Source organism: Cetorhinus maximus, chromosome 8 (assembly GCF_964194155.1).
Source record: "Cetorhinus maximus chromosome 8, sCetMax3.hap1.1, whole genome shotgun sequence".
Taxonomy (NCBI): domain Eukaryota; kingdom Metazoa; phylum Chordata; class Chondrichthyes; order Lamniformes; family Cetorhinidae; genus Cetorhinus; species Cetorhinus maximus.
In genome coordinates this window covers 145,145,385-145,172,911 of record NC_135886.1, presented here as the reverse complement: position 1 = coordinate 145,172,911, position 27,527 = coordinate 145,145,385, and the positions used below count along the sequence as shown (strand labels likewise).

At 42.7% G+C, this 27,527-nt stretch overlaps 1 protein-coding gene across 2 annotated transcripts in view; it reads right to left on the bottom strand.

Moving 5' to 3' along the window:
• The window catches only part of arhgef6 (Rac/Cdc42 guanine nucleotide exchange factor (GEF) 6), a 166,889-nt gene that overhangs the window by 65,589 nt on the left and 73,773 nt on the right, over positions 1-27,527 (bottom strand). For both annotated transcript variants that reach the window (XM_078547727.1, XM_078547728.1), the window contains exons 3-6: positions 22,621-22,742; positions 11,897-12,098; positions 9,364-9,434; positions 1,618-1,712 (exon numbers count right to left, since the gene is read on the bottom strand). In XM_078547727.1, coding sequence (XP_078403853.1) covers positions 1,618-1,712; positions 9,364-9,434; positions 11,897-12,098; positions 22,621-22,742 — 490 coding nt within the window. The remainder of the gene's footprint in view (positions 1-1,617; positions 1,713-9,363; positions 9,435-11,896; positions 12,099-22,620; positions 22,743-27,527) is intronic.

The following is a 27,527-nucleotide window of genomic DNA, read 5'->3' as shown; positions in this document are numbered from 1 at the left end:
TTGCTGAGCCACTAGAGGGCAGTTAAGAGTCACCACGTTAGTGTGGGTCTGGAGTCACATATAGGTCCCGGCCGGGTAAGGATGGCAGATTTCCTTCCCTGAAGGACATTAGTGAACAAGTTATGTTTTTACGACAACAGCAGCTTTATGGGTCACCTTTACCCAGACCAGATTTTAATTTCCAGACTAACTGAATTTAAATTCTCAAACTGTCTACCTTCTCTTTATTATTGGTCCAGTGACATAAGCAGTGCACCACTGTACACTGTCACACAGGGACAAGCATGTGCTGTTGGAATAGGAGGGACACAAGGATAGATTCTTGAAGATCTCTGCAGCAGGAGAGTGCACTGAAAGATAGGATAGGAGTGGGACTATTTGAAAGGAGAGCCATAAAATGGGAGAGTTGGAAGGGAGGTCATTGATGAGGCTGCATGGTTATTGCAACAAATACTCCAGAGCGATGGAGTGAGTTAAGCGGGGACAATAACCCCAAAGACAATCACAACAACAAAACTCAGATAACCACGTGAATGACTTGAGCTTTGATCCAGGCGGTAGCCTTGTGTAATACTACCAGGCTAGCAAAGCGGAGGCCTGGACTAATGCTCTGCAGGCAAGAGTTCCAATCCCACCATGGCAAATGGTGGAATTTAAATTCAACTGATTAATAAATCTGGAATAGAAGGTTAGTCTCAGTAATGGTGACCATGAAGCCCAACTATTCATCAATGTCCTTGAGGGAAGGAAATCTGTCATCCATCTCTCGTCTGGCCTACATGTGACTCCAGACCGACAGCAATGTGACTCTAACTGTCCTCTGAAATGGCCACTCAGTTGTATCAAACCATTACAGAAAAGTAGCACTGTGGGTGTACCAATATGACATGGACATGGCTCAAAAAGATGGTTCTTTTCTAGGACAATTAGACATGGGTAATAAATGCTGGTCTACTCAAAAACACTCACATCCCATGTACCAATAAGTAATTTTTTAAAATTCAAATTAAGCCCATGTGTGGTAGATGTGTTAATATGAATCAGGAATTAGGTGTTATGCTGTTGGATATTCTCCATTGCCTTCGGACTTGCATCGAATCATGATTAATCAAACTGAAAAATCACACCATTTAATACACATCAACACCAGGGATTCTCAACGTTTGAAGCACAAGACTGTCCTACAACAACAACTTGCATATAGATAGCACCTTTAACGTATTGAAATGTTTCAAGGTGCTTCATACAGACGCTAGCAGAATTGACTTAAACCTTGGTCAGAGGTAGATTTTTATCAGTGTCATAAAGGAGAGGGAGGTGGAGGGGTTTAGGGAGGGAATTCCAGAGCTTAGGGCCCAGACAGCTGAAGGCAGGGTAAACAATGACGGAGCAAAGTAAATCGTGGATGCACAAGAGGCCAGAATTGGAGGAGCGCAGACATCTTAGAGGGTCGCGGGGCCAGAAGGGATTAAAGATAGGGAGGGAAAATGACATGGAGGGATTTGAAAAAGAGAATGAGAATTTAAAATCAAGGCATTGCTACATTGAGAGCCAAAATAGGTCAGTGAGCACTGGGATGACAGGGGAAAGGGACTTGGTGCAAGTTTGGATACTAACTTGTCATTGGCCTGCAATGGCCTCAGGTATGTGCTGAGTAAAACCTGCAGCTCTTTTGCATAATCTCGTTCATTGTCCAAAATATTCTGTATAACCTTTGGGAAGAAAAAGACAATTATAAAATGTTAACGTAGCCCCAGTTCATTTCATTTTCAAGTACAAACAAAACTCAATACATTTTAAGTTACTCAGCTGCATTACCTTTCAGAATAATATTTTCTTCCCCCTTTCTGCATTCTTGCTGTCTAGAAATTGAGAAAATTACTTAATGTTCACCCATGCTATTTACATTATTATGCTTTAATTCATCGGCACTTCCAAAGAAGATGGACTCGTGTATAGGCTCTGAATTTTGAAGGATATAAAATCTTAAAGCATAGAGAAGAGGCCATTCGGCCCATCGTTCCTGTGCTGGTTCTTTGAAAGACCTATCCAATTAGCCCCACTCCCCCTGCTCTTTCCTCATAGCCCTGCAAATGCCACAAATACATTTGTATTCTCTTCCCCTTTCCCCAAAACTAAGTATACTATTTAAACTCTGGAAAATGGATTATAGAAAATGTTGTGCACATCACTTGTGAAATAAGACACAAGCCTCAAATTATTGCAACTGTCCTTGCGGGTTCACGTGATTTGGCGTTACAAACATTAGAGCTCAAGTGGTAGCCATTTGATTCACCGCGCTTGTACAGGTGCTCGCTGTTTAACTATTGATGTGCCCTGTAACAAGAATACATTCCAGATCTTTCAAATAGCAATAAAGTGATGAAATGAAATGCGACATGCGGTGCAAGGAAAATCTGAAAGCTTGATTAAATTTGCAAATTCGCCAGCAACTGTGCCCCTGCGCGATCGCAAAATGTTACATTACTGATCGAGTGAGCGCATTTATCAAACATTGGAGCGACAGTGTTTTCGAGTGAAGCAGTGGCTTCAGCTTTATAAAGCTGGCAATGCAGAGAGAACCCGGCTAAATAGTTGCGCTCAGCTGCTGACTAGCCCTGAACGTGATCAGTTTGCAGCCCTGGCACGGACGAGACTGAACTCTCGGTGGGGAGCGCAAGAGAAATTGACACTTGGCTGCACGATCGGGAAGTTTCTGGAATATTTCTTCTCCTCTCCATTCCCACCGCCACCACCACCACCACCCGCCATACAGCTGCAAAGAAAAGTCAGCGTGTGCGCAGAAACGAAGCTTTATTTTAAAAGTTGATATTATTGCTCGGGAGACTGGCTGAGGGATGCCAGACATTCACAAGCTGTTCTAAGAATATCTGCAGATTTAAACACAGAAGCAGCAAGTGAGCTCTGTGTGACATTCTGCCACTGATAAGGTGTCTGCCAGACTCTGTAACCCTGTCTCGAACATGATAACTTCATTCAGTAACTGGGTTGTTGGTCATTGAGATTTCTGTATAATACCCAACAATTGAAATATTTCCAGTTGATTTTTTTTTTCTAAACCTCCAAGTCGGTCCTGTCACTGAGTTTTCTATATTACAACAGTGTCTACACTTCATTCGCTGTAAAGCGTTTTGAGATGGCTGGTGGTCATGAAAAGCACTATAGAAATGCAAGTCTCTTTTATAATTTCTAACCAGAACAGCCAGTTTTGACAATACAGGAGAGAAAAAGGTGAACAGCCTCACGTCTAAAATTAATTATTCAGCTGAGCTGGAGGCTTCTATTTTCCATTGTTTGGAGAGAACGATTAAAATACAGACGTCAGGAACAAATGTGGGATGTCCCAATGTGCTTCACAGCCAATTAAGTGCTTTTTGAAGTGTTGCTGCTGTCAAAGCATCGGAAACACGACAGCCAATTTGCACAAAGTTCCCATACGTCGAAATTTGTTAATTTCTTTTTCAGTGATGTTGGTTGAGGGGTAAATATTGGTCAGAACAACAGGGAGACTTCCCAGCCCTTGTTTAAAATAGGGCTCTGCGATCTTTTACGTCCACCCGAGACAGCAGACAGGGTTTCACCTGAAAGACAGCACTTGCAACACTGCAGCATTCCCTCAGTACCGCAGGAGGAGAGTCAGCCTCAATCTGAGGGTTGAAGAATCTAGATCCAAGGAACATAGCCTAAAAATTAGATCAAGACTTTTCAGGTGTGAAATTAGGAAACATTTCTACACACAAAGGATGGTAGAAGTTGGAAAATCTCTTCTGCAAATAGGAGCTGATGATAGATCAATTTTTAAAAAAAATTTGTAGCCTTCACTGGCTGGGCCAGCATTTATTGCCCATCCCTAGTTGCCCTTGAGAAGGTGGTGGTGAGCTGCCTTCTTGAACCGCTGCAGTCCATGTGATGTAGGTACACCCACAGTGCTGTTAGGGAGAGAGTTCCAGGATTTTGACCCAGTGACAGTGAAGGAACGGCGATATATTTCCAAGTCAGGATTGTGAGTGGCTTGGAGGGAACTTCCAGGTGGTGGTGTTCCGATCTATCTGCTGCCCTTGTCCTTCTAGGTGGTAGTGGTTGTGGGTTTGGAAGGTGCTGTCTAAGGAGCCTTGATGAATTCCTGCAGTGCATCTTGTAGATGGTACACACTGCTGCCACTGTGCATCGGTGGAGGAGGGAGTGAATGTTTGTGGATATGGTGCCAATCAAGCGGTTGGTTGTCCTGGATGGTGTCAAGCTTCTTGAATGTTGTTGGAGCTGCACTCATCCAGGCAAGTGGGGGGTATTCCATCACAATTCGAAGTTGTGCATTATGGATGGTGGACAGGCTTTGGGGGGTCAGGAAGTGAGTTACTCTTCGCAGGATTCCTACCCTCTGACTCTTGTAGCCACAGTATTTATATCGCTAGTCCAGTTCAGTTTCTGATCAATGGTAACCCCCAGGATGTTCATAGTGGGGGATTCAGTGATGGTAACGCCATTGAATGTCAAGAGGCGATGGTTAGATTCTCTCTTGCTGAAGATGGTCATTGCCTTGCACTTGTGTGACACAAATGTTACTTGATACTTGTTAGCCCAAGCCTGGAGATTGTCCAGGTCTTGCTGCATTTGGACTAATTGCTAATTTTAAATCTGTGACTGATAGACTTTTATTAAATCAAGGTATTAAGGGATATGGGATAAAGGTGGGTAGGCGGTTAGGTCACAGATCAGCCGTGACCTCACTGAATGTTAGAACAGGTTTGAAGGGTTGAATGGCCTCCTCCTGTTCCTATATTCATATTTTGTGTTCAAGTCTCTGCAGGAGGACTTGAACCCAGAGCCTTCGGAGTCTGAGGCGAGAGCACGACCCACTTCATTGAGGAAGTGAGAGTGGAAATTGCAGAGGCACTGGCAATAATCTTTCAATGTTCCCTGGATTCAGGGGAGGTGCAGGAGGACTGGAGAATTGCAAACATTACACCCTTGTTCAAAAAAGGTTGTAAAGATCTGCCCTGCAATTATAGACCAGTCAGTTTAACTTCGGTGGTGGGAAAATTTCTAGAAACAATTATTCAGGATAGAATTAATAGTCACATGGAAAAATGTGGATTGATTCAGAAGAGTTAGTATGGATTTGTTAAAGGAAATCATGTCTAACTAACTTGTTGGGAGTTTTTTGAAGAGGTAACAGAGATGGTTGATGAGGGCAAGGCCGTTGATGTGGTGTATATGGACTCCCAAAAGGTATTCGATACAGTGCCATACAACAGACTTATGAGGAAAGTTATAGGTCATGGAATAAAAGGGACAGTAGCAACGTGGATACAAAATTGGCTGAGAGATAGGAAACAGAGAGTAATGGTTAATGGGTATTTTTTGGGTTGAAAGAAGGTTTATAGTGGAGTTCCCCAGGGGTCAGTATTGGGACCCTTGCTTTTCCTGATATATATTAATGATCTACATCTTGGTGTGCAGGGGACAATTTCAAAGTTTGCAGATGACACAAAACTTGGGAGAATTGTAAACTGTGAGGAGGACATTGACATTGGTGGAGTGGGCAGACAGGTGGGAGATGAAGTTCAATGTGGAGAAGTGTGAGGTGATGCATTTTGGTACAAAGAACATGGAGAGACAGTATAAAATAAAGGATACTATTCTAAAGGGTGTGCAGGAGCAGAAAGACCTGGGTATATATGTACATAAGTCAATAAAGGTGGCAGGACAGGTAGGGAGATCTGTTTCTAAAGCATACAGTATTCTAGGCTTCATTAATAGGGGATAGAGTACAAGAGCAGGGAGGTTATGCTGAATTTATTTAAGACACTGGTTAGACCTCAGCTGGAGTATTGTGTACAGTTCTGGGCACCACATTATAGGAAGGATGTGAACACATTGGAGAGAGTGCGGAAGAAGTTTACGAGGATGGTTCCAGGGATGAGACACTTCAGTTATGAGGAAAGATTGAAGAAGTTGGGACTGTTTTCCTTGGAGAGGAGAAGGTTGAGAGGAGACTTATTAGAAGTTTTCAAAATAATGAGCGGTCTGGACAGAGTAGATAGGGAGAAACTGTTCCTGCTCGCAAATGGATCGAGAACCAGAGGGCACAGATTTAAAGTGTTTTTTGTAAAAGAAGCAAACGCGAGGTGAGAAAAAACTTTTTCACCCAGCGAGTGGTTTGGGTTTGGAATGCACGGCCTGGAAGTGTGGTGGAGGCAGGTTCAATCGAGGCATTCAAGAGGGTATTAGATGATTATTTAAATAGAAACAATGTGCAGGGTTACGGGGAAAAGGCAGGAGATTGGCACTAAGTTAAAACGCTCAGAGGGCCGGTGCAGACAGGATGGGCCGAATGGCCTCCTTCTGCACTGTAACAATTCTGTGATTCTGTGATTGAGAATTTTGATATCACTCCACATGGATCACTAATAAGAGATTCTTCCTCAAGTCACAATGATCATCATTGCTGGCAGAATTCACAGAGCACAGCACTGAGGTTAGGAAATGCATTCAGAGAGAAAGCAAGAGAGAATAAGGGAACTGTCGGCCAGAGGTGCAGAGGAATTTCTTCACTCAGAGGGTGGTGAATCTTTGGAATTCTCTACCCCTGAGGGCTGTGGAAACCCAACCACTGAACATGTTCAAGATGGAAATCGATAGTTTTATGGATACTAATCACATCAAGGGAAATGGAGATAGTGGGGAAAAGTGGCGTTAGGGTAGATGGTCAGCCATGAACTAATTGAATGGCAGAGCAGGTTCGATGGGCTGAATGGCCTACTCATGCTTCTATGTTCTTAAGCATGAGTTAGAAATGAGCAGCATATCATTAGAGAGCGCTCGGTAAGAGATGGTCGAGAGTCATCATCCAATATTGTCACAAATCAGGAAATCTGCAAATTATTTTGAGTACGTAATTTTAAAAAAGCAAGTTTTTTTCCACAAATGGTTTGAAAAAATCTCAGCGTCTTTATTGCTTCATAGAGGGTTAGTGGCCGCTGTTCTCAGGGAAACTGACTCAGCTCCTGTGAAGTGCAGAGCGCCAATGGCAGGTGTTAATGCAGCTGCGGCCCTGAAATCTGCTTTGAGATTACAACTCAGAGGCAGGAACTGTTCCTAAAGGCTGAGAGGAGGAAAGGCAGAGACCAACCATCCCCATCCAAAGACAGTGCAGTTTGCAGACACCATCCATGCACCCCAGTCAGAAAATCTCCGGGGGGGGGGAGGGAGAATAAAACAATTTAGAAAAACTCTAGGAAATTCCTTTTCAAGCCAAGAGTGTGAGGGCACAATGACCAGGAGTTTGCAGTGACCAATAATGGTGATGGTCAGTAATCAATACTAGCAAAGAGCCAGAGGGGAGGTAAGGGGAAATCTTCTTACAGAGCGAGTTCTGTGATCCGGAATGTGCTGCCTGAAAAGCAGATTCAATAATAACTTTAAAAAGGGAATTGGATAAATGTGTAACAAGGAAATAAATGTTAAGGGCAATGGGGAAAGAGCTGGCACAGGCATGATGGGCTGAATAGACTCCTCCTATACTGTCAGGTTCAATGCTTCTAATTCCAGTTCCCCTCATCCCTTATGTCAGTAACTGAAAATGCTGCCCATTCACACGAACCAGTCCACTTCCCCTCGGGAATCCAAAACAGATCTAAGTCCCGTTGACTCAAGTGTAGTTTGTTTGCATGGCATTGTGTATAAGCAGGTGGGGTTGGGGCGGGGAAATGTCTGTGGAGAATTCTGAAGCTGCAGGACGTTACTCCATTGTATTTTTTGATGGGTAATATCTTTAAAATTTGTCTGCTCTCCTTCCAAACATGTGCGAATAACTGTAGGCTGCACCTGCTGAAGGCTGTTCAGGCGATAGCTACAGTTACGTAGAGCTTACACATTCCCAATCAAGCTCCCTCCTCATGGAGTAAAGTTCAAGATGACAATTTGTCACCAAGGGAACAAGAAGATTGGACTGCTTCCATTCACAGTGCTTAGAAATGTTGCCTGTTTTTTCAAAGCCTCTTCTTCATGTAGTTGATGAGGAGCTCAGGTGAGCTGTGAATTACAAATCATTACCGGTATTCCGCTAATTCACTATATTTTATAACTCCAAACCTGGTACAGCAAACCAATTGAAGGAGCAGTTTTAGTCTATTTCAGACAGTTCCTGTCAGCATAAGAATAAAAATCCCATCAAAATTCCAACATTGTTAACTCCAGGCAGCTCAAAAACGGAAAGCACGATGTCGGGAAAGACAAACACAGGCTGTCCCAATGCACTTCACAGCCAACATTGACCTTTCTGAAGTATAATCACTGTCACAATGTAGAAAACACAGCAGCCAATTTGCACACAGCAAGATCCCACAAACAGCAGTGTACTAATGACCGGAGAATGTTTCTTTTTGCGATGTTGATTGAGGGATAAATATTAGCCGGGACACTTGGGATAACTCCCCTGTTCTCTTTTAAAATCAGGCCGTGGGATCTCTGACACCCACCAAACAGGCAGGTGGGGCCTCAGTTTGACGTCTCATTCAAAAGGCAGCACCTTGGACATCAGAATGGGATCCCCTTACTACAAGATATTAAACAAAGAACCATTGCTACAGGACTTTAATATACTGTATTTGACATACACTTGAGCACAGGGTAGTTCTCACTGCTGTCCCGGCCAGTATGTATACCTCAATTAATATCCCTAAAGCAATATTTATACCTCAATTAATATCGCTAAAACAGTTTATCTGGTCATTATCACATTGCTGCCTGTGGGAGCTTGCTGTGCACAAATTAATGCTCCATTACGACACTGACTACACTTCAAAAGCAATCCATTGGGCTGGAAAGCACTTTGTAAGGTCCTGAGGTAGTGAAAGGCTCTACAGAATTCCAAGTCTTTCCTTAAAGAAAAATTATATTGTAAACTTGAGCGTCTCCCATCTGCCTTCTTTTGCTTTGGAATAGAGAGATTCTAAAAGCAGGCCACGGGCCATATTGCACATTAATATCAATTAGGTAGAAGCGAAGATTCGGGGTGGAGCTCTGCACAAAACATATGCTGTCAGATGTTGAGAATGTTCCTGCTCTGTGAAGACCCTCCGCTGCTGAACAGGCAAAGTCAGAGCTTTGATACAGAATATGAGAGTGAGTGAGAGTGAGTTGAGCTAAAAAGGCTTTTCCAATGGAGTTAATTTATTTTTAAAAATTATGGATCGTAAAATAGGTTTGGTCAACTATTCTGATTTTAAAAAGGACTTATTATTTTTGCAAGCTATTTACTGGCCAATTTATTTCACGGGCAATATTTTATTAGACAGATTTATCACGATGCAAACAAAGATTAAAAAACAAGGCACTTACCAAACTGTAATAATTCTTGGTGACTGAAGGTGTCTCGAATCCTTTGAGAGACTTGGGGGAAAGTGGCTTATCTGCAAATGAACACATTTGTTAAGTCACTGAGTGAAATTTTGGAAGGAATTGGGTCCTTATAGGCTGCAACGAACTGAACCAAGGGTTGGAAATTGCAAATGCCAACACTCCATATCAGACACGGTTCTGCAGGAGAGTGCAGCACACAGTGTCACACTGGAATTGATATCCTTCAGTGGGCACCAGAAACACCAGTTACTTTGTAGGAAAGGTTGCTGACAGTCAGCACCACTCCAGCAGTTATGCAAAATACCAAACTCATAATTTGCACTGAACATTTTTTTCTTTAATTGGCTTGTGCATAAAAACACAATTGTCAGTGGTTTCTGACTGTGGATTTTTAAAAATTTCCAACCATCACCAGAGGGAAACCTTTAACAGGAGTCAGGGCAGAGGATCACTGAAACTTCACTGTTTATCTCCTCTTGCTACCTGAACAACTTGGACAAATTTCTTTTCTCTCTTTTACTGGCCCTGAAATAATCCAGTGGGACATCAACAAATATAAACCTGTCCTTTTACTCTCTCAGGGCACTGGATGATCAGAGGCATCCAAAGGCATGTTGGCTAAGTGCTCAAATCCAGGAGCGGCACTCGAACCCACAACTTCCTGATTCAGAGCAAAGCTCACAAGGCAATATACGGATATTCCCCATGCACACTGACACACAGGTTACCCTGCTAGGCCAGTGGCTCTCCTCTGAGCTATGTGCATAATGAAGGATGATGAATATTATGCACAGCCAATTACAGCACCATTAGCTTCCAACTGATAGCCAACAACTTGCAGCCCTCAATGTGAAAGCTTATGGACACCATGGTGCAGTGAATAGCAACTTGGCAAAGGGGTGTCACACACTTACCAGAGAGTTGTAAATACATTGCCTTTACCGTCAGTTAGCGTACTTCAATAACTGTTTTAAACCTTTTATCTAGGTTTCTCTTAAGGAAATGAATACTGTTTGCATCTTGTACTCGCTGCCCCCTCTCCTTATGTCACACTCGTGTGTGTCGATATTCTGCAGAGTTAGTCACAGTTGGCAGCACAATCGCGCTCCAAAAATCAACAGGGAGTCAGCAAAAGCAGATGGTTCACCTCCTAGTTATCAATCCAAAGTGGCGTTTGTTAAACAACTGAGCTTTGGTTGAGGAAGAAATTTCAAATCCAAAAGAGGCGACCTTTTCAGTGATTTTTTTGTTCCTCTGAGCCTCTGTGCTCCGAGTTATTAAAGGTGAGAAAGGGTAGCTGCAAATGTCAGGCTCTATTTTAATCATTACATTCTGAATGTCAAAATTATATATCAGAAATATGATCCCTGTCTGTATACAAAGATGAGTGAGATAGTGAGGTGGGATTGCTAGGGACAAGAAATGGAGGAAGGGATGAGATGGAAATTTCAGACCCAAAGAAACAAGTTGAAAGACTGAAAAGGACACAGATGGATCAGGGAGCAGCAATTAAAGTTCTGTAAATTATATTGATTCCTCTTTCCATGATTTAATTCACCCAACAGCAAAGTAAACAACAACGAACAACTCACGGTCACCAGACCAGGTAAGGATGGCAGGTTCCCTTCCCTAAAGGACATTAGTGAACCAGTCAGGTTTTTAATGACAATCTGACAGCTTCATGGTCACTTTTTTGTTGACCAGCTTTACATTTCCAAGTCCTTTCTTTCAAATTGAATTCAAATTCTCAGACTCAGGTGGGATTTGAACCCACATCCTCCGGGTTATTAGTCCAGGCTTCCAGGCTCCTGCACCTTTTGAAAATTACTAGAGGACGTTCTGTGACATGTGGTGAAATTAAACCATGAGTTTTGCTGAAACTTGCTTATTCTCCACAGGTCACGAGATTTGAACCAATTGTTGAACATTTATTCATATCCCATCATCAGCGCACAAATGTCCTTGAAGAACACTGTCCATTTCCAACACCTTCACTGCATTTCACAGAAAAGACAGTGGTCAGATGCTGAACCAGGAACAGAGGCTTTAGAAGGACCCAAAAAGAAAGTCAAAATAAACAGTCAAAGAGATGGGCTCTGAGGTTTATAGAAGTGGAGGGGAAGGTGGAAAGTCAGGCGGGTTTACAGAGAAGGAAAGGCGGTGATATGGAGTGAATAAAGCAGCAGGAGAGGTGGACAGTAGGGAGGAGGTGGAGAGAATTAAGGTGGAAATTTCAGAGAGTAAGACCTAGATGGTTGTAAACACATCGTAAAACAACATTTGCAAGAACAATTTACACTTGTTTATCTTTCTTTGAGTGAAGGAGTTAATTTGATGAAATAAATGATACATCTATTCCCATTTGGTGAAATACGTTTCAGGGAAAAATCATTAATTTAGCTATTGAGCAAAAAGTGGAAACTTTCTACTCCTGCACTGAATGTTCCTGATTGGCCAGTGAACTGAAAATACAGAATGAAGAGTGGGATTTACATAGGAGTGATCAACTCACCACTTGGTTTTATCTCTCGCACATAGTTGCTAGGGAACCAGCCTGATCGTCCTTTGAGCGCGCCTTCCCACCATCCTCCATCTTCAACTCGCGTAACACAAAGAATGTCGCCTTTTGAAAAGGAAAGCTCATCTTCATTGGTCTGTTTGAAATTAAACTTGGCTTTCACCACCAGCTGATGGCTCCCATTCTCAGTCATCTCCTGAAACAAACAGAAGGATACTTCAGTATAAACCAAGCACAAATACTTCAAAGTACTCCATGTATAGGAAATAGGAACAGGAGCAAGCCTTTCAGTTTTTTTGAGCCTGCTCTGCTGTTCAATGAGCCTATGTGACCTAATATTAGCCAGGATATACTTGTCTTGGAGTCAGTACAGCAAAGCTTCACGACATTGGTCTCTGGAATGAGAGGGTTGTCCTATGACGAGGAAACTGAATCTATAACCGCTGAAGTTTGGAAGAATGAGAGGTGATCTTATTGAAACATACAAGATTCTGAAGAGACTTGGCAGAGCAGACACAGAGGCTGCTTCTCCTGGTTGGGGAGTCTAGAAAATGGGGGCACAGTCACATGCATTTTCAAGTTGTTAGGCTGTGATTAGTGGCATGTCACAAGAGTCAGTGCTGGGGCCTCAGCTATTTACAACCTATATTAATGGCCTGATGAGGAGACAGAGAGTAATGTATCCATGTTTGCTGATGATACACGTGTGTGTGTGTGTGTGTGTGTGTGTGTGTGTTTTACAAATTACTCAGATTGAAAGTTGCTGTGGCAGCATACACTTTTACATGCATGTTGGTAGTCTGTAGTATGGAAGGTGATGGTACGGCTGGCCAGGAATTTCTCCCGCTCTTACTGCCTGCCATTGGCGTGTGTTGGAAGGACTGACAGGTTGATACTGTTTGGCCACGTCATGAACACACCTTCCTTGGCCATGAAGTCCAGGAGTGGGGCTTGAACCTGGAGCATCTGGCTCAGAGGCAGGGACACTAGCGGGGCTACAAAGACTGCACAGGGGGAAGGGGAGAGCTCAGTCCGAGACATGCAAACAAACAAGAGCAGCGGGGCTATAAAGAGCTGAGAGGGAGAAGGCGGGAGCTCAGTCTGAGAGCAGCGGGGCTAGAAAGGCTGCAGAGGGAAGGCGGGAGCTCAGTCTGAGAGCAGCGGGGCTAGGCAGTTTCCAGTCAGAGCTCGGATTTGGGGGAGGATGGGGAGGGGAATGAGGTGTGACATCACAGGGATACAGGTAGGTGATTGGCTGGTAGTATTTCCAATCTAAACTAGGGAATAACCTGGTGAGTCTTATCTTTTTTGTTTCACAAAATAGGGTTTATTACTTCTTGTAAGTTGTATTAAGTATTAGTAGGAATCATCAATATTAGTAATGTTTATCGATAGTAAGGTTTATTATCACTAGTAAGGTATAGTAAGTATTCATAGGGTTTACCAATATTGCTAAGGTTTATTAATAGTAGTAAGTTTTATTAATGTTGGTCAAGTTTTACTAATATTGGTAAGGCTTATTCCCAGTAGGAAAGTTTAATTGCAGTAACAAGGTTATTAGTTAATAAATAGAGTAATGGCAGGGCTGCTCCAACCTTGAGAGCGCCCATCCTGTGCTATGTGGAGACTCCAGGACGTTTCCCATGTCCTGGATGACCATTTGTGCAAGAAGTGTCGCCAGTTGCAGCAGCTTGAGCTCCGGGTTGTGGAACTCGAGCAGCAGCTGACATCACTGCGGAGCCTCTGTGAGGTTGAGGGTTACGTGGATAGCACATTTATAGATGTGGTCACCCCGCAGCTTAAAGGTATGCAGGGAGAAAGGGGATGGGTGACCACCAGACAGTGAAAAAGGAACAGGTAGGTAGAGCAGGAGTCTCTGAGTGCATCCCACTCTCCAACACGTATTCAGTTCTGAATGCTGATGAGAGTGATGATTCATCCGGGGAGTGCAGCCAGAGCCAAATCCATGGTACCACAGGTGGCTCAGCTATATGGGGGCGGGGAGGGGGTACAAGGAAGACTGGAAGAACAATACTGGTAGACGATTCGATAGTTACTTGGCTGCTGACGTGAATCCAGGGTGGTTTGTTGCCTCCCTGGTACCAGGGTCAAGGATATCACTGAGCGGCTGCAGAGCACCCTGGGGGAGGGGGGTGAACAGCCAGCAGTCAGAGTCTACAATGGAACCAATGACATAGGTAAAAAGAGGGATGTGGTCCTGTGGTCAGAATTTAAGGAGCAAGGTAGAAAATTAGCTAAAGTAATAACCTCCAGATTACTCCCAGTGCCACGTGCAAGTAAGTACAGAAGTAGGAGGATAGGGCAGATGAATGTGTGGCTGGAAAGATGGTGAGGGAGTTGGGGGGCTTTAGGTTCTTGGGACGTCAGCGTCGGCTCTGGGGGAGATGGGACCTGTACAGGCCAAGATGGGTTGCGTCTGAACAAAGCTGGGTAAGAATTCCTTGCTAGTGCTGTTCGGGAGGGTTTAAACTAACTCAGCAGCGGTGTGAGAACCAGGAGCTAATAACCAGGAGAGAGGAATGCCAAGGGGCACAGAATACTTGGAGCAATAGATAGTAAAATAATAAGTTAATAGGTGGGATCAGAGTAAAAGAGACAGCAACATTGTCACTGGACTATTATTCCAGAGACCCAGGGTAATGCTATGGAGATCCAGGTTCAAATCCCACCACGGCAGATGGTGAAATTTGAATTTAATAAAAAACTGGAATCAAAAGTCTGATGATGACCATGAAACCATTGCCGACTGTCATAAAAACCCATCTGGGTCACTAATGCCCTTTAGGGAAGGGAATCTGTTGTCCTTACTTGGTCTGGCCTACATGTGGCTCCAGACCCACCGCAATGTGGTTGACTCTTAATTGCTCTCTGAATGAGGGCAATTAGGGATGGGCAATAAATGCTTCCTAGCCAATGATATCCACATCCCATGAATGAATAATAATACTGAGCTTGTTTGAGAGTGCCTGGAGTGTGGTAAATAAGTTTGGCAAGTTAGAGGTCCAGATTGTCATACGATGTTGTGGTTATAACAGAGACCTGGCTCAAAGTAGGGCAGGACTGGGTGTTAAATATTCCTGGATGCAAGGTGTTCAGGAAAGATAGGAAAAGAAGAAAAGGGGGAGAGGTGGCAGTATTGATAAAGGAGAGCATTGCAGTGCTGGAGAAAGAGTATGTTCCACAGGGATCAAGGACAGAATCTATTTAGCTAGAGGTCAGGAACAAAAAAGGTGCAATTACATTGCTCGGTGTAGTCTATAGGTCACCAACTAGAGGGAAGGATGTAGAAGAACAAGTTTGCAAAATTACAGAGAGGTGTAAAAATTATATAGAGTGCTTATAATGGGAGGCTTTAATCATCTGAATATAGACTGGGATTATAGTAGTGTAAAGGGCAAAGAGGGGCAAGAGTTCCTAGAGTGTGTTCAGGATAATCTTCTATAACAGGATATTTCCAGTCCAACAAGGAAGGAGGCGCTGCTAGACCTGGTTCTTGGGAGTGAGGTGGGCCAAGTAGGTCAATGTTAGGAGTCAGTGATCATTGTATCATACGTTTTAGGTTGACTATAGAAAAGATCAAAGAACAGTCCAGTAAGAAAAATTAACCAGGGGAAAGCTAACTTCAGTGGGGTAAGAACAGATCTGGGCTGAATAAATTGGACTCAAAGGTTGGCAGAAAAACAGTTGCTGATCAGTGGGCTACCTTCAAAGAAGAGATAGTTCAGGGACAGTCAAAGCATATTCCCTCGAAAGAGAAAGGTAGGGCAAACAAATCCAGAGCTCCCTGGATGATAAAGAAGGTAGAAATTAAGATAAAGAAATAAAAAGTATGCTTATGTCAGGAAGAAAATAAAATTGAGAACCAGGCTGAATATAGAAGGTTCAAAGGAGGAGTAAATAAGAGAAGCAAAGAGGGAGTATGAAGAGAGACTGGCAGCTAAATAAAAGGGAATCCAAAAGTCTTCTATAGGCATATAAATAGTAAAAAGGTAGTAAAAGGAGAAGTAGGGTCAATTAGGGACTGAAAAAGGGATTTACACATGGAGGCAGGGGATATAACTGAGGTACTAATTGAATATTTTGCATCTGTCTTTACCAAAGAAGATGATGCTACCAAGGCCACAGTGAAAGGAGGAAGAAATTCAGACTTGATGGATTTAAAATTAGGATGTGGTGGTATTGGAAAGTTTATCTGTACTTAAAGTGGATAAGGTACCAGGACTGGACGAGATGCATCCAAGGATGCTGAGGGAGGTGAGGGTGGAAATTGCAGAGACACTGGCCATAATTTTTCAATTCTCCTTAGATTCAGGATGGCCCTAGAGGACTGGAGATTGCAAATGTTATACACTTGTTCAAAAGGTGGTGTGAAGATAAGCCCAGCAACTACAAGCCAGTCAGTTTAACTTTGGTGGTGGGGAGATTTCTAGAAACAATAATGCAGGGCAAAATTAATAGTCACATGGACAAATGTAGGTTAATTAAGGAGAATCAGCATGGATTTCTTATGGGAAATTGAAACATTCAAAAGGGAATTAGACTGTTATCTGAAAAGGAAGAATGTGAAGATGGGAGAATGGCACTAAGTGAGTTACTCATTTGGAGAGACAGTGCAGACACGATGGGCTGAACGGCCTCCTCCTACGCCATAACAATTCTGTGACTACCCATTGTGCCACAAGATCTCCAATGTAAGCTGTGAGGAGGACACAAAGAGGCTGCAAAGAGATATAGATAGGTTCAGTGAATGGGCAACAAGGTGGCAAATGGAGTATAACATGGAGGAGTGAGAGGTTGTTTACCTTAGTAGTAAGAATAGCAAAACAGATTTTTTTTAAAAAGGGCATGAAACTTGTAAATAATGTTCACAGGGGCTTGTACAAAGAACACAGAAAATTAACGTGCAGGTACAGCAAGCAATCAGGAAGGCCGATGGCATGTTGGTTTTTATTGCAAGGAGATTGGAGTACAAGAATAAGGAAGGCTTGCTCAAATTCTACGAGACTTTAGTGAGACCACACTTGGAATACAGCGCGCAGTTTTGGCCTCTATATTTAAAGGAGGATATATTTCTGTTGAAGGTGGTACAGTGAAGGTTCACTGGGTGGTTCCTAGGATGAGAGGGTTGTCCTATGATGAGAGGCTGAGTAAATTGGGTTTATATTCTCTGGACTATAGAAGAATGAGAGGCGACCTCGTTGAAACCCGATATTCTGAAGGGTATACACTGATGTTTTTTTCCCTGGCTAGGGAATCTAGAACATAGGGACAAATCACAAGATGAGGGGCTGATCATTTATGACTGAGGTGAGGAGAAACATCTTCACTCAGAGGGCTGTGAACCTTTGGAATTCTCCACCCCAGGGGGTTGCGAATGCTTCATCATTGAATATATTTAAGGCTGAGATAGACAGATTTATAGTCTCTAAGGGAATCAAAGATTATGGCGAACAGGCAGGAAAGTGGAGTTAAGGCCATAGATCAGCCATGGTCTTATTGAATGGCAGAGCAGGCGACAGGAGCTGTATGGCCTATTCCTGTTCCTATTTCTTATGATACGTTCTAACTCCATATCCCTGCCTTTGCCCCAAATCCTTAAATACCTTTGGTTAGATCTATCAATTGCTGATTTAAAATTAATATGAATATACATAATTTAAAAAAGATCTCAATTTAAATGTACTAAGTACTCCAGGATTTGAAAGTACAGACTGCATATTTTAAAGTACTGAATCAATGAAATTCCATCATTAAAATCAATCAATATCACAGAATCTTACAGCGCAGGAGGCTATTTGGCCCATCATGCCAATGCTGGTTAGTCCCATTCAGCATTTATAGACAATATATATCTGCTATGTGAAAATTAACATTTTTTTGGCCTAACTCTGGTCTGTTTGCTGCTCCTTCAAATCCTGTTGTAGTAAATGAGGAAATGAGAAACTTCACCCAGAGGATTAAGATCTGGAATGCGCTACCTTGAAAGGTGATGGAATCATATTCCATAGGAACTTTTAAAAGGCAATTGACCATATAATTGACAAGGTTTAATTTACAAGGCCAGGGGGAAATTACTGGCATATGGGGCGAATAGGACAGTTCTTTCAAAGAGCCAACACACACATGATGTAGCAAATGGCCTCCCTTCCTGTGCTGTAAGGTTCTATCATTCCGTGATACAAGGGGTGTTAAAGTGTCAGATTCAGCCAGAATCCTGTCCCCAGCTTTACTCAATATCAAAGCAGCAAGTTTTATATTGCTGTCTGCAAATCTCAAGGCGGCAAGGCTACAGCTGATCCAGCACAGGTTGTTGGGATTTATTCAGTGAGAGTTACTCTCAATTCTGGGAAGTCTGGCAATTGCCTCCCAGGGATAGTTAAGGATTTGTAGCCAAAGAAAAGATCTGGTTATGAGATCTCAAGTGAATAATTAATCCCACTACCAGTTCCCAGGCTGGTTAGGAATACAATGGAATAAGAAGCAGAGTGTATATGTAGGCCTGCAATCATTGATTTTTTGCAATTTTATATTTTTGCTTTTCATTTCTGCTTTGCTCTTGATTTTAAGAGAACCTGTATTAAGTCTGTATTGAATTTTTAGAAGTTACTTCGTAGACCTTGATTTAAAACTAAGTCTGATTGTGCTTTGATTAAGTCAAGGAATTAATCAATTGTGTATTCAATAGAAATCAGTAGTGATATTAGCAACTGTGGACTTGTTTATTCCCCCCCCCCCAAGAACTCCACTTGTTTTCATACTGGCCAAAGAAGCAGCTGATGTTCTGTCTAAACTACTGGTTTCCTCTTGCAGCCAGATTTGCTAAAATAAAAGTTGTTTTCTGTTGTTTAACAGGAATCAATCCTTACTGCATTGGATGACCGTTGAACTACAAGCCAGGACAATGGATAACTTTGCACATGGGGCAGTCAACTATGGTGTGAAGAAGATTGGCTGTCTGGCAGGAGGCAGAGAGTGGGGATAAGGGGGTCCTTCTCAGGATGGCGGACGGTGACTAGTGGAGTTCCGCAGGGGTCAGTGTTGGGACCACAACTTTTCACTTTATACATTAATGATCTAGATGAAGGAACTGAGGGCATCCTGGCTAAGTTTGCAGATGATACAAAGATAGGTGGAAGGACAGGTAGTATTGAGGAGGCGGGGAGTTTGCAGAAGGATTTGGACAGGTTAGGAGAATGGGCAAAGAAGTGGCAGATGGAATACAATGTGGGGAAGTGTGAGGTCATGCACTTTGGTAGGAAGAATAGAGGCATAGACTATTTTCTAAATGGGGAAAGAATTCAGAAATCTGGAGTGCAAAGGGACTTGGGAGTCCTAGTCCAGGATTCTCTTAAAGTTAACTTGCAGGTTGAATCGGTAGTTAGGAAGACAAATGCAATGTTGGCATTTATTTCGAAAGGACTAGAATATAAAAGCAGGGATGTGCTGCTGAGGCTTTATAAGGCTCTGGCCAGACCACATTTAGAATATTGTGAGCAATTTTGGACTCCGTATCTCAGGAAGGATGTGCTGGCCCTGGAGAGGGTCCAGAGGAGGTTCACGAGAATGATCCCAGGAATGAAAGGAATGAGGAACGTTTGAGGACTCTGGGTCTATATTCGGTGGAGTTTATAAGGATGAGGGGGGGGATCTGATTGAAACTTACAGAATACTGAAAGGCCTGGATAGAGTGGACGTGGGGAAGATGTTTCCATTAGTAGGAGAGACTAGGACCCAAGGGCACAGCCTCAGAGTAAAGGGAAGACCTTTTAGAACAGAGATGAGGAGAAACTTCTTTAGCCAGAGAGTGGTGAATCTATAGAATTCATTGCCACAGAAGGCTGTGGAGGCCAGGTCATTGAGTGTATTTAAGACCGAGATAGATAGGTTCTTGATTGGTAAGGGGATCAAAGGTTACGGGGAGAAGGCGGGAGAATGGGGTTGAGAAACTTATCAGCCATGATTGAATGGCGGAGCAGACTCGATGGGCCGAATGGCCTAATTTCAGCTCCTATGTCTTATGGTGTGGAATCAGGGGATGGAGTTTGATTGATGGACAGTATAATTTGATTGATGGGAGACACCATCAAAAGGACGTGTAAACAGCCTGAGTCCTGCAAGCCTAGCAGTGCTCGAGAGAAGGTTTAATAAGGGTTCATGGTTGTCAGACTCTTGTTTTGAGAAAGTCTGGATGGAGGTCTCGGAAGGCTGGAATGGAACCGGAAAGCGGACTTAAAGGGACACAGCATCCAACGTTCGGAGCTGCAGCCAGAGTGAAGATTATGGGGGAAGGGACGTTGACAGAGTGACAGAGTCCAACCCCCTTGCAAAGTTATTCAGAGACTTGGTGCTGTAGGTACCAAGGGGAAATGTGCCATTTTAGGGAACTGTCTCGAACAGATTAATTTGGGGTTGTTTTCCATTTTGGGGAATTGTCTTCAACAGACCAATTTGGGGTTACCATTTGTGCTACAATTAAGTTACCTTTCTTCCTTTCTTTTAATACATATCTTTTTATATGTTTTTCTTCCTTTCTTTTGAATAAAGTTATCTTTCCTTTTTATTGTTAATAATTGTTTAATAAAAATTGTTGTTTTCACACATTATTTGATGTTGAGTCACTCATTCCTGTTACATCTAGAATACAGCTCCCAGCCTAAGTTAGGCTCTGCAAAGGACTCTCACGCCCTACATATACAGAGGTATTCATAAAACCAATGCGTAGAACTAGAATAAGACATTTATTATTGATTTCCCAATGAAGAAGCAGATAGAAGAATGTCTACATAAATATTTACTGTGTGTACTTGTGTGGTTGCCTGTGTATGTACTTAAAAATACTTCAGGGCTTGATTGGGTAAGGCCCAGAGAAAATGTTACAACTTGTGGAAGTCTGAGACTAAGGGTCATAAATATAAGAACTAACTAATAAATCAATGCAAGACAGTCACTAACTAATAAATCAATGTAATATAGTCACTAATAAATCAATGTAAGATTGTCTTACATTGATTTATTAGTGACTGTCTCTAATAAATGAATGTAAGATAGTCACTAACTAATAAATCAATGCAAGACAGTCATTAACTAATAAATCAACATTAAGATAGTCGCTAACTAATAAATCGATGTAAGATAGTTACTAACTAGTAAATCAACGTAAGACAGTCACTAGCTAGTAAATCAATGCAAGACAGTCACTAACTAATAAATCAATGCAAGATAGTCACTAACTAATAAATCAATGCAAGACAGTCACTAACTAATAAATCAATGCAAGATAGTCACTAACTAATAAATCAATGCAAGATAGTCACTAACTAATAAATCAATGCAAGACAGTCACTAATAAATCAATGTTAGTCACTAACTAATAAATCAATGCAAGGCAGTCACTAACTAATAAATCAATGCAAGATAGTCACTAATAAATCAATGTAAGATTGTCACTGATAAATCAATGTAAGATTGTCTTACATTGATTTATTAGTGACTGTCTCTAATAAATCAATGCAAGACAGTCACTAACTAATAAATCAATGCAAGACAGTCACTAACTAATAAATCAATGCAAGACAGTCACTAACTAATAAATCAATGCAAGACAGTCACTAACTAATAAATCGATGTAAGACAGTCACTAACTAATAAATCGATGTAAGATAGTCACTAACTAGTAAATCAACATTAAGACAGTCACTAACTAATAAATCAACGTAAGATAGTCACTAACTAATAAATCAATGTAAGACAGTCACTAACTAATAAATCAACATTAAGATAGTCACTAACTAATAAATCAACATTAAGATAGTCACCAACTAACAAATCAATGTAAGACAATCACTAACTAATAAATCAACATTAAGACAGTCACTAACTAATAAATCAACATTAAGATAGTCACTAACTAACAAATCAATGTAAAACAGTCACTAACTAATAAATCAACATTAAGATAGTCACTAACTAACAAATCAATGTAAGACAGTCACTAACTAATAAATCAACATTAAGACAGTCACTAACTAATAAATCAACATTAAGATAGTCACTAACTAACAAATCAATGTAAGACAGTCACTAACTAATAAATCAACATTAAGACAGTCACTAACTAATAAATCGATGTCAGACAGTCACTAACTAATAAATCGATGTCAGACAGTCACTAACTAGTAAATCAACATTAAGACAGTCACTAACTAATAAATCAACATTAAGATAGTCACTAACTAACAAATCAATGTAAAACAGTCACTAACTAATAAATCAATCAACAGTAAGACAGACACTAACTAATAAAACAACGTAAGACAGTCACTAATAAATCAATGTTAGATAGTCACTAATAAATCCACAGGGAATTGAGGAGAAAATTCTTTACCCAGAGAGTAGTGAAAATGTGGAACTGGTCACCTTAACGAGTGGTGAGTGAATAGTATAGATATATTTCAGGGGCAGTGAGGAAGAGGATTTGGTACGGTGAGGTAGTGGTGAGGTAGGCTCTTACAGAGTGTAGACCAGGTGGGTAAAGGTCCGGATTCTGTGCTGCACATTCTTTATATAATTCAGACATATTTGAACGATCGCTAGGGGAAGAGCAACAAAAGGAGCATCATTTCTCAAAGGGAAATTAAAAACTGTTCACTGCACCTCGGAGCTTCCTTTCGAAATGGCTTTTAAAGGAGATACATTACCAGGTTTCTCGACTGCCTCCGCAGAGCTCTGGACACTTTGGAGGCAGGTGCTTGAGAGCTGCTCAGGGAAGAGGCGGAGTTACTGTGATGGGATGAGAAAGATGAGCATGTTCTTCCTCGCTCTGTTTTAAAACAAAACATAACCAGGCCTGAAGTCCAGGAAGAGAATTTCCCATCTCATCATTTAAGCAGAACACAATAAACAACAACAACAACTGATGTCTACATAGCACCTCTAACCATAGTAAAACATCCCGAGGTGCTTCACTGGAGGATTATCAAACAAAATATCACATCGAGACACATAAGGAGACATCAGGGCAGGTGATAAAAGCTTGGTCAAACAGGTTTTAAAGGAGTATCTTAAAGCTGGAAGACACTCTGGAATTCCCTCCCTATAGCCCTTTACCTAGGTAGAGGGGTAAAGGGAGGGAATTCCAGAGCTTGGGGCCCAGGCAGCTGAAGGCATCGCCACCAATGGGCTGAATGGCCTCCCTCCGAGAGTCATAGAATGAGGCAGCATTGGAAGAAAGCTGTAAATGTCTAAGATTCAAAGGTTCTAATAGTTTTATTTTTGGTTGGAAGTGGTGAGAATTAAGCAAAGAGGAAACAATAATGTCCAGCTCTCCTAACCAGGTGGGAGAGATCCGAATTTAATATTCCTACTAGGCATTTACTACTTCTAATCTCAAACTCAGTGAAGTTAATAACACTAGTTCCTACACATTGCTATCCTTTCTGGTCTCGAATGGAACAGGGCTGCTCATTCCTGACAAGTATTAACTTGCTCAAATTCCAGAATCTCCCAACCAGTTGCCAGTTCCAGAATCCAGGTGGATTTGTATAGTTCCTACGTGGGAACTCAGGTGCGGCGGCTCTGCGGGTCGTGGACTTGCCTCTGATCTAGAAGGTTGTGGGTTCAAGTGTTACTTTAGACATGAGCACACAATCTAGGCTGACACTTCATAATAATGAGGAAAGGGCAATTTGAAACACGCACTCTGTTTCTCTCTCCACAGACTGGCTTTGTTTTTTGCTGCTGGTGGGAGCTTGCTGTGCCCAAATCAGGCTAAGGTCTTTCCCAAATGATTAACAGTGATAGCAGGTCAATTTTAAGGTTCGAGACGTTGCTTGACCAGGAGCTAATATAGGTCAGTGAGCACAGGGATGACAGGGGAATGGGACTCGGTGCGAGTTAGAGTGCAGGCAGCAAAGTGGGCTATATTTATCATGACGAACGTTCAACAAAACCAAAACACGAGAAGATGCAGAATGTTAATGTTTGTCCTTGAGCGTTCATACATAGATCAGCAAGTCAACTCCCGCCATTCGTGACCCCCCATCGCGAATTTGTTTACCTGCCCGAGTGTGTTTGTACACCCAATCATGGTCAACAGCCCCAAAACTTCACTCATCTGCAATTTAAAATGTTAAACTTCTCACCCAAACACTTGTTGGTCCCGAAGGGTTAATAAAACACTGAATTCAGAGCCCCAAAAAAACACTGCGCGTCTTTCCCAGGTGGACAGTGCACACTGCGCATGTGCCGTCTCTGACTGCCCGCAGTTTGCTGCAATTGACAGGATATAATAACTCCAGGCCCGTGCTTTTCAGTCCAGGTACAGAGCAGCACAAAACATGAGCGAGTCTGAGCCAAGTAGAAAACATCCCAGGAAAGTGATGACACTTGCACAAAATGTCACAATCTTAGATGGACTGAAAAATGGTGCAAGCGCTACCATGCTGGTCAGGGAATACTCTGAATGAATCCGCACTCAGGTACATTAGGCAGTCTGAGGAAAAAATAAAGGGCTAATATTAGTGTTTCTCGTAGCCATACAGCCAGGTTAACTTTTGTGAGCAGGAGAGATCCACATTTAGAGAAAATGGAGAAATTACTCAACGTGTGGATTGAGCACCAGCATCAAAAGGGGAACCCCAATTAATGGTCCAATCATTCGAAACAAAGCACTGTACCAACACGTAAAGAGGGTAGCGCTGGTGTCGCCAGTGATGATGAAGGTGCTGCAGAAGGTGCCTCTCCTTTGACTTCCAAAGGATTCTCAGCCGGCACAGGATGGTTCGATTGCTTTAAAAAGCGTTTCAGGCTGGATAGTGTGAAGTTAGTGGAGAGGCTGCTTCAGTTGACCAGGCAGCTGCAGGAGAGTTTCCCCAAGGTGCTGCAGGGATACACTGAGGAGAGGGGCTACCAGGCAGAGGTCTTCAATGCAGACGAAACTGGCCTGTTCTGGAAGAAGGTGCCAAATGGGACCTACATTTCAAAAGAAGGAAAGACAGCTCCTGGGTTTAAAGCAGTAAAGGAGAGGCTGACACTCCTGCTATGCGCCAATGTGACTGGCTTTAAATATAAACCAACGCTGGTTTATAGGTCAGAAAACCCTCCAGTTTTCAAAGGGAAAAATAAATGTCATTTGCCTGCCTTTTGGAAGGCTAACAGCAATGCCTGGGTCACAGCACCCAAATTTAAATACTCAATTGTTTTCTGCCAGAGCTCCACACTTAGCCGAGGAAAAAGCAGCTATCTTTCCAGGTCCTACTAATCCTCGATAATGCACCTGGGCATCCCACTCTCTCCCAGAGAACCATCCAGATGTTGACATTTTGTTTTTACCCCCAAATCTGACCTCACTTATCCAACCCAATGGACCTGGGGTCATTGTCTCATTCGAGGGTTCCTACACTCAACAAAGTTTCAGCCACATACTTCATCTGCTGGAAACAAACCCTTCAGCCACAGTCCGTGATCGCTGGAAGTAATTCAATACCCCCATAGCAATAGGCGTAATTAAGGGTTCATGGGATGAAGTTAGAGCTTCAACCACAGGCTGCATTTGATCGAGTGTGGCATCAAGGAGTCCGAGCAAAACTGGAGTCAATGGGAATTGGGGGAGCGGGAGGGGGGAGGGAGAAAACTCGCCACTGGTTGGAGTCATACCTAGCACAAAGGAAGATGGTTGTGGTTGTTGGAGATCAATCACCTCAGCTCCAGGACATCATTGCAGGGGTTCCTCAGAGTAGTGTCCTCGGTCCAACCATCATAAGGTCAGAAGTGGGGATGTTCGCTGATGATTGCACAATGTTCAGCACCATTCACAGCTCCTCAGATACTGAAACAGTCCAAGTCCAAATGCAGCAAGACCTGGACAATATCCAAGGTTGAGCTGACAAATAGCAAGTAACATTTGCATCACACACGTGCCAGACAATGACCATCTCCAACAAGAGACAATCTAACCATCACTCCTCGACGTTTAATGGCATCAGCATCGCCGAATCCCCCACTATCAACATTCTGGGGGTTGCCATTGACCAGAAACGGAACTGGACTCACCATATAAATACTGTGACTACAAGAGCAGGTCAGAGATTAGGAATCCTGTGGCAAGTAACTCACCTCTTGACTCCCCAAAGCTTGTCCAATATCTACAAGGCACAAGTCAGGAGTGTGATAGAACACTCCTCATTTGCCTGGATGAGTGCAGCTCCAACAACACTCAAGAAGCTGGATACGTCCAGGACAAAGCAGCTGCTTCATTGGCACCCCAACCACAAACATTCACTCCCTTCACCACCGACACACAGTAGCAGCAGTGTGTACCATCTACAAGATGCACTGCAGAAACTCACCAAGCTCCTTTGACAGCACCTTCCAAACCCACGACCACTACCATCTAGAAGGACAAGTGCAGTAGATGCATAGGAACACCACCACCTGGGAGTTCCCCTCCAAGTCAGTCATCATCCTGACTTGGAAATATATCGCCGTTCCTTCACTGTCACTGGGTCAAAATCCTGGAACTCCCTTCCTAACAGCACAGTGGGTGTACCTACACCACATGGACTGCAGTGGTTCAAGAAGGCAGCTCACCACCACCTTCTCAAGGGTAACTAGGGATGGGCAATAAATGCTGGCCCAGCCAGTGACGCCCACATCCCGTGAATGAATGAATAAAAACAATGACTGCTGGAAAAAATATTTGGCCTGAGGCTGTGAGTGATTTCACAGGATTCCCAAATGGGGATGCTGAAGTGGCCAGGATTGTTGAATTGGCAAAACAAATTGGAAGGGAGGGATTTGAAGACACGACCACAGCTGAAGTGGATGACACTTCAATCTCATTAAGAGGAACTCTCTACAGAAGAATTGGTTGGATTGATGAGATTTTAAAAATTATTCATTCACTTGCTAGGCCAGCATTTTTTGCCCATCCCTAATTGCCCTAGTCCAGAGGGCATTTAAAAGTCAACCTGGTCTGGAGTCACATGTAGGCCAGGCCAGGTAAGGACGGCAGATTTACTTCCCTGAAGGGCATTAGTGAACCAGATGGGTTTTTAAGACAATCGACAATGGTTTCATGGTCATTGTCAGACTTTTAATTCAAAATTTTTATTGAATTCAAATTTTTGCCATCTGCTGTGGCAGGATTCGAACCCAGTCCCCACAGGATCACCCTGGGTCTATGGAATACTAGTCCAGTGACAATGCCACTGTGCCACCGCCTCCCCCTAAATGTGCCTGAACAGGAGCAGGAGAAGGGACAAGAGCCTATAAAAGGCTCTTTCACAACCAGGATGATGGCATATCTCATAAAGTCAGCCGAAGATTTGAAAAAGCAGGCAACAGACCATAATAAAAGCCTCGCCTTTAGTAGAGCGATTGACACAGCTACTGCTCCTACCGAGAACTTCCCAAAATTGAAAATCAACGGCGAAGCAGTCAACAATAATATCTTTCTTTCCATCCACATCAATGCCTGCATCAGCCACGTCAACCCTCTCCCTCCATCTCCACTCTCAACTACAGTACGGTATCTGCACTCTACGGTATCTGCACACTACAGTCATGTACTGTAATTTGTCACTTGTACTGTTCTGTTATTGATAAG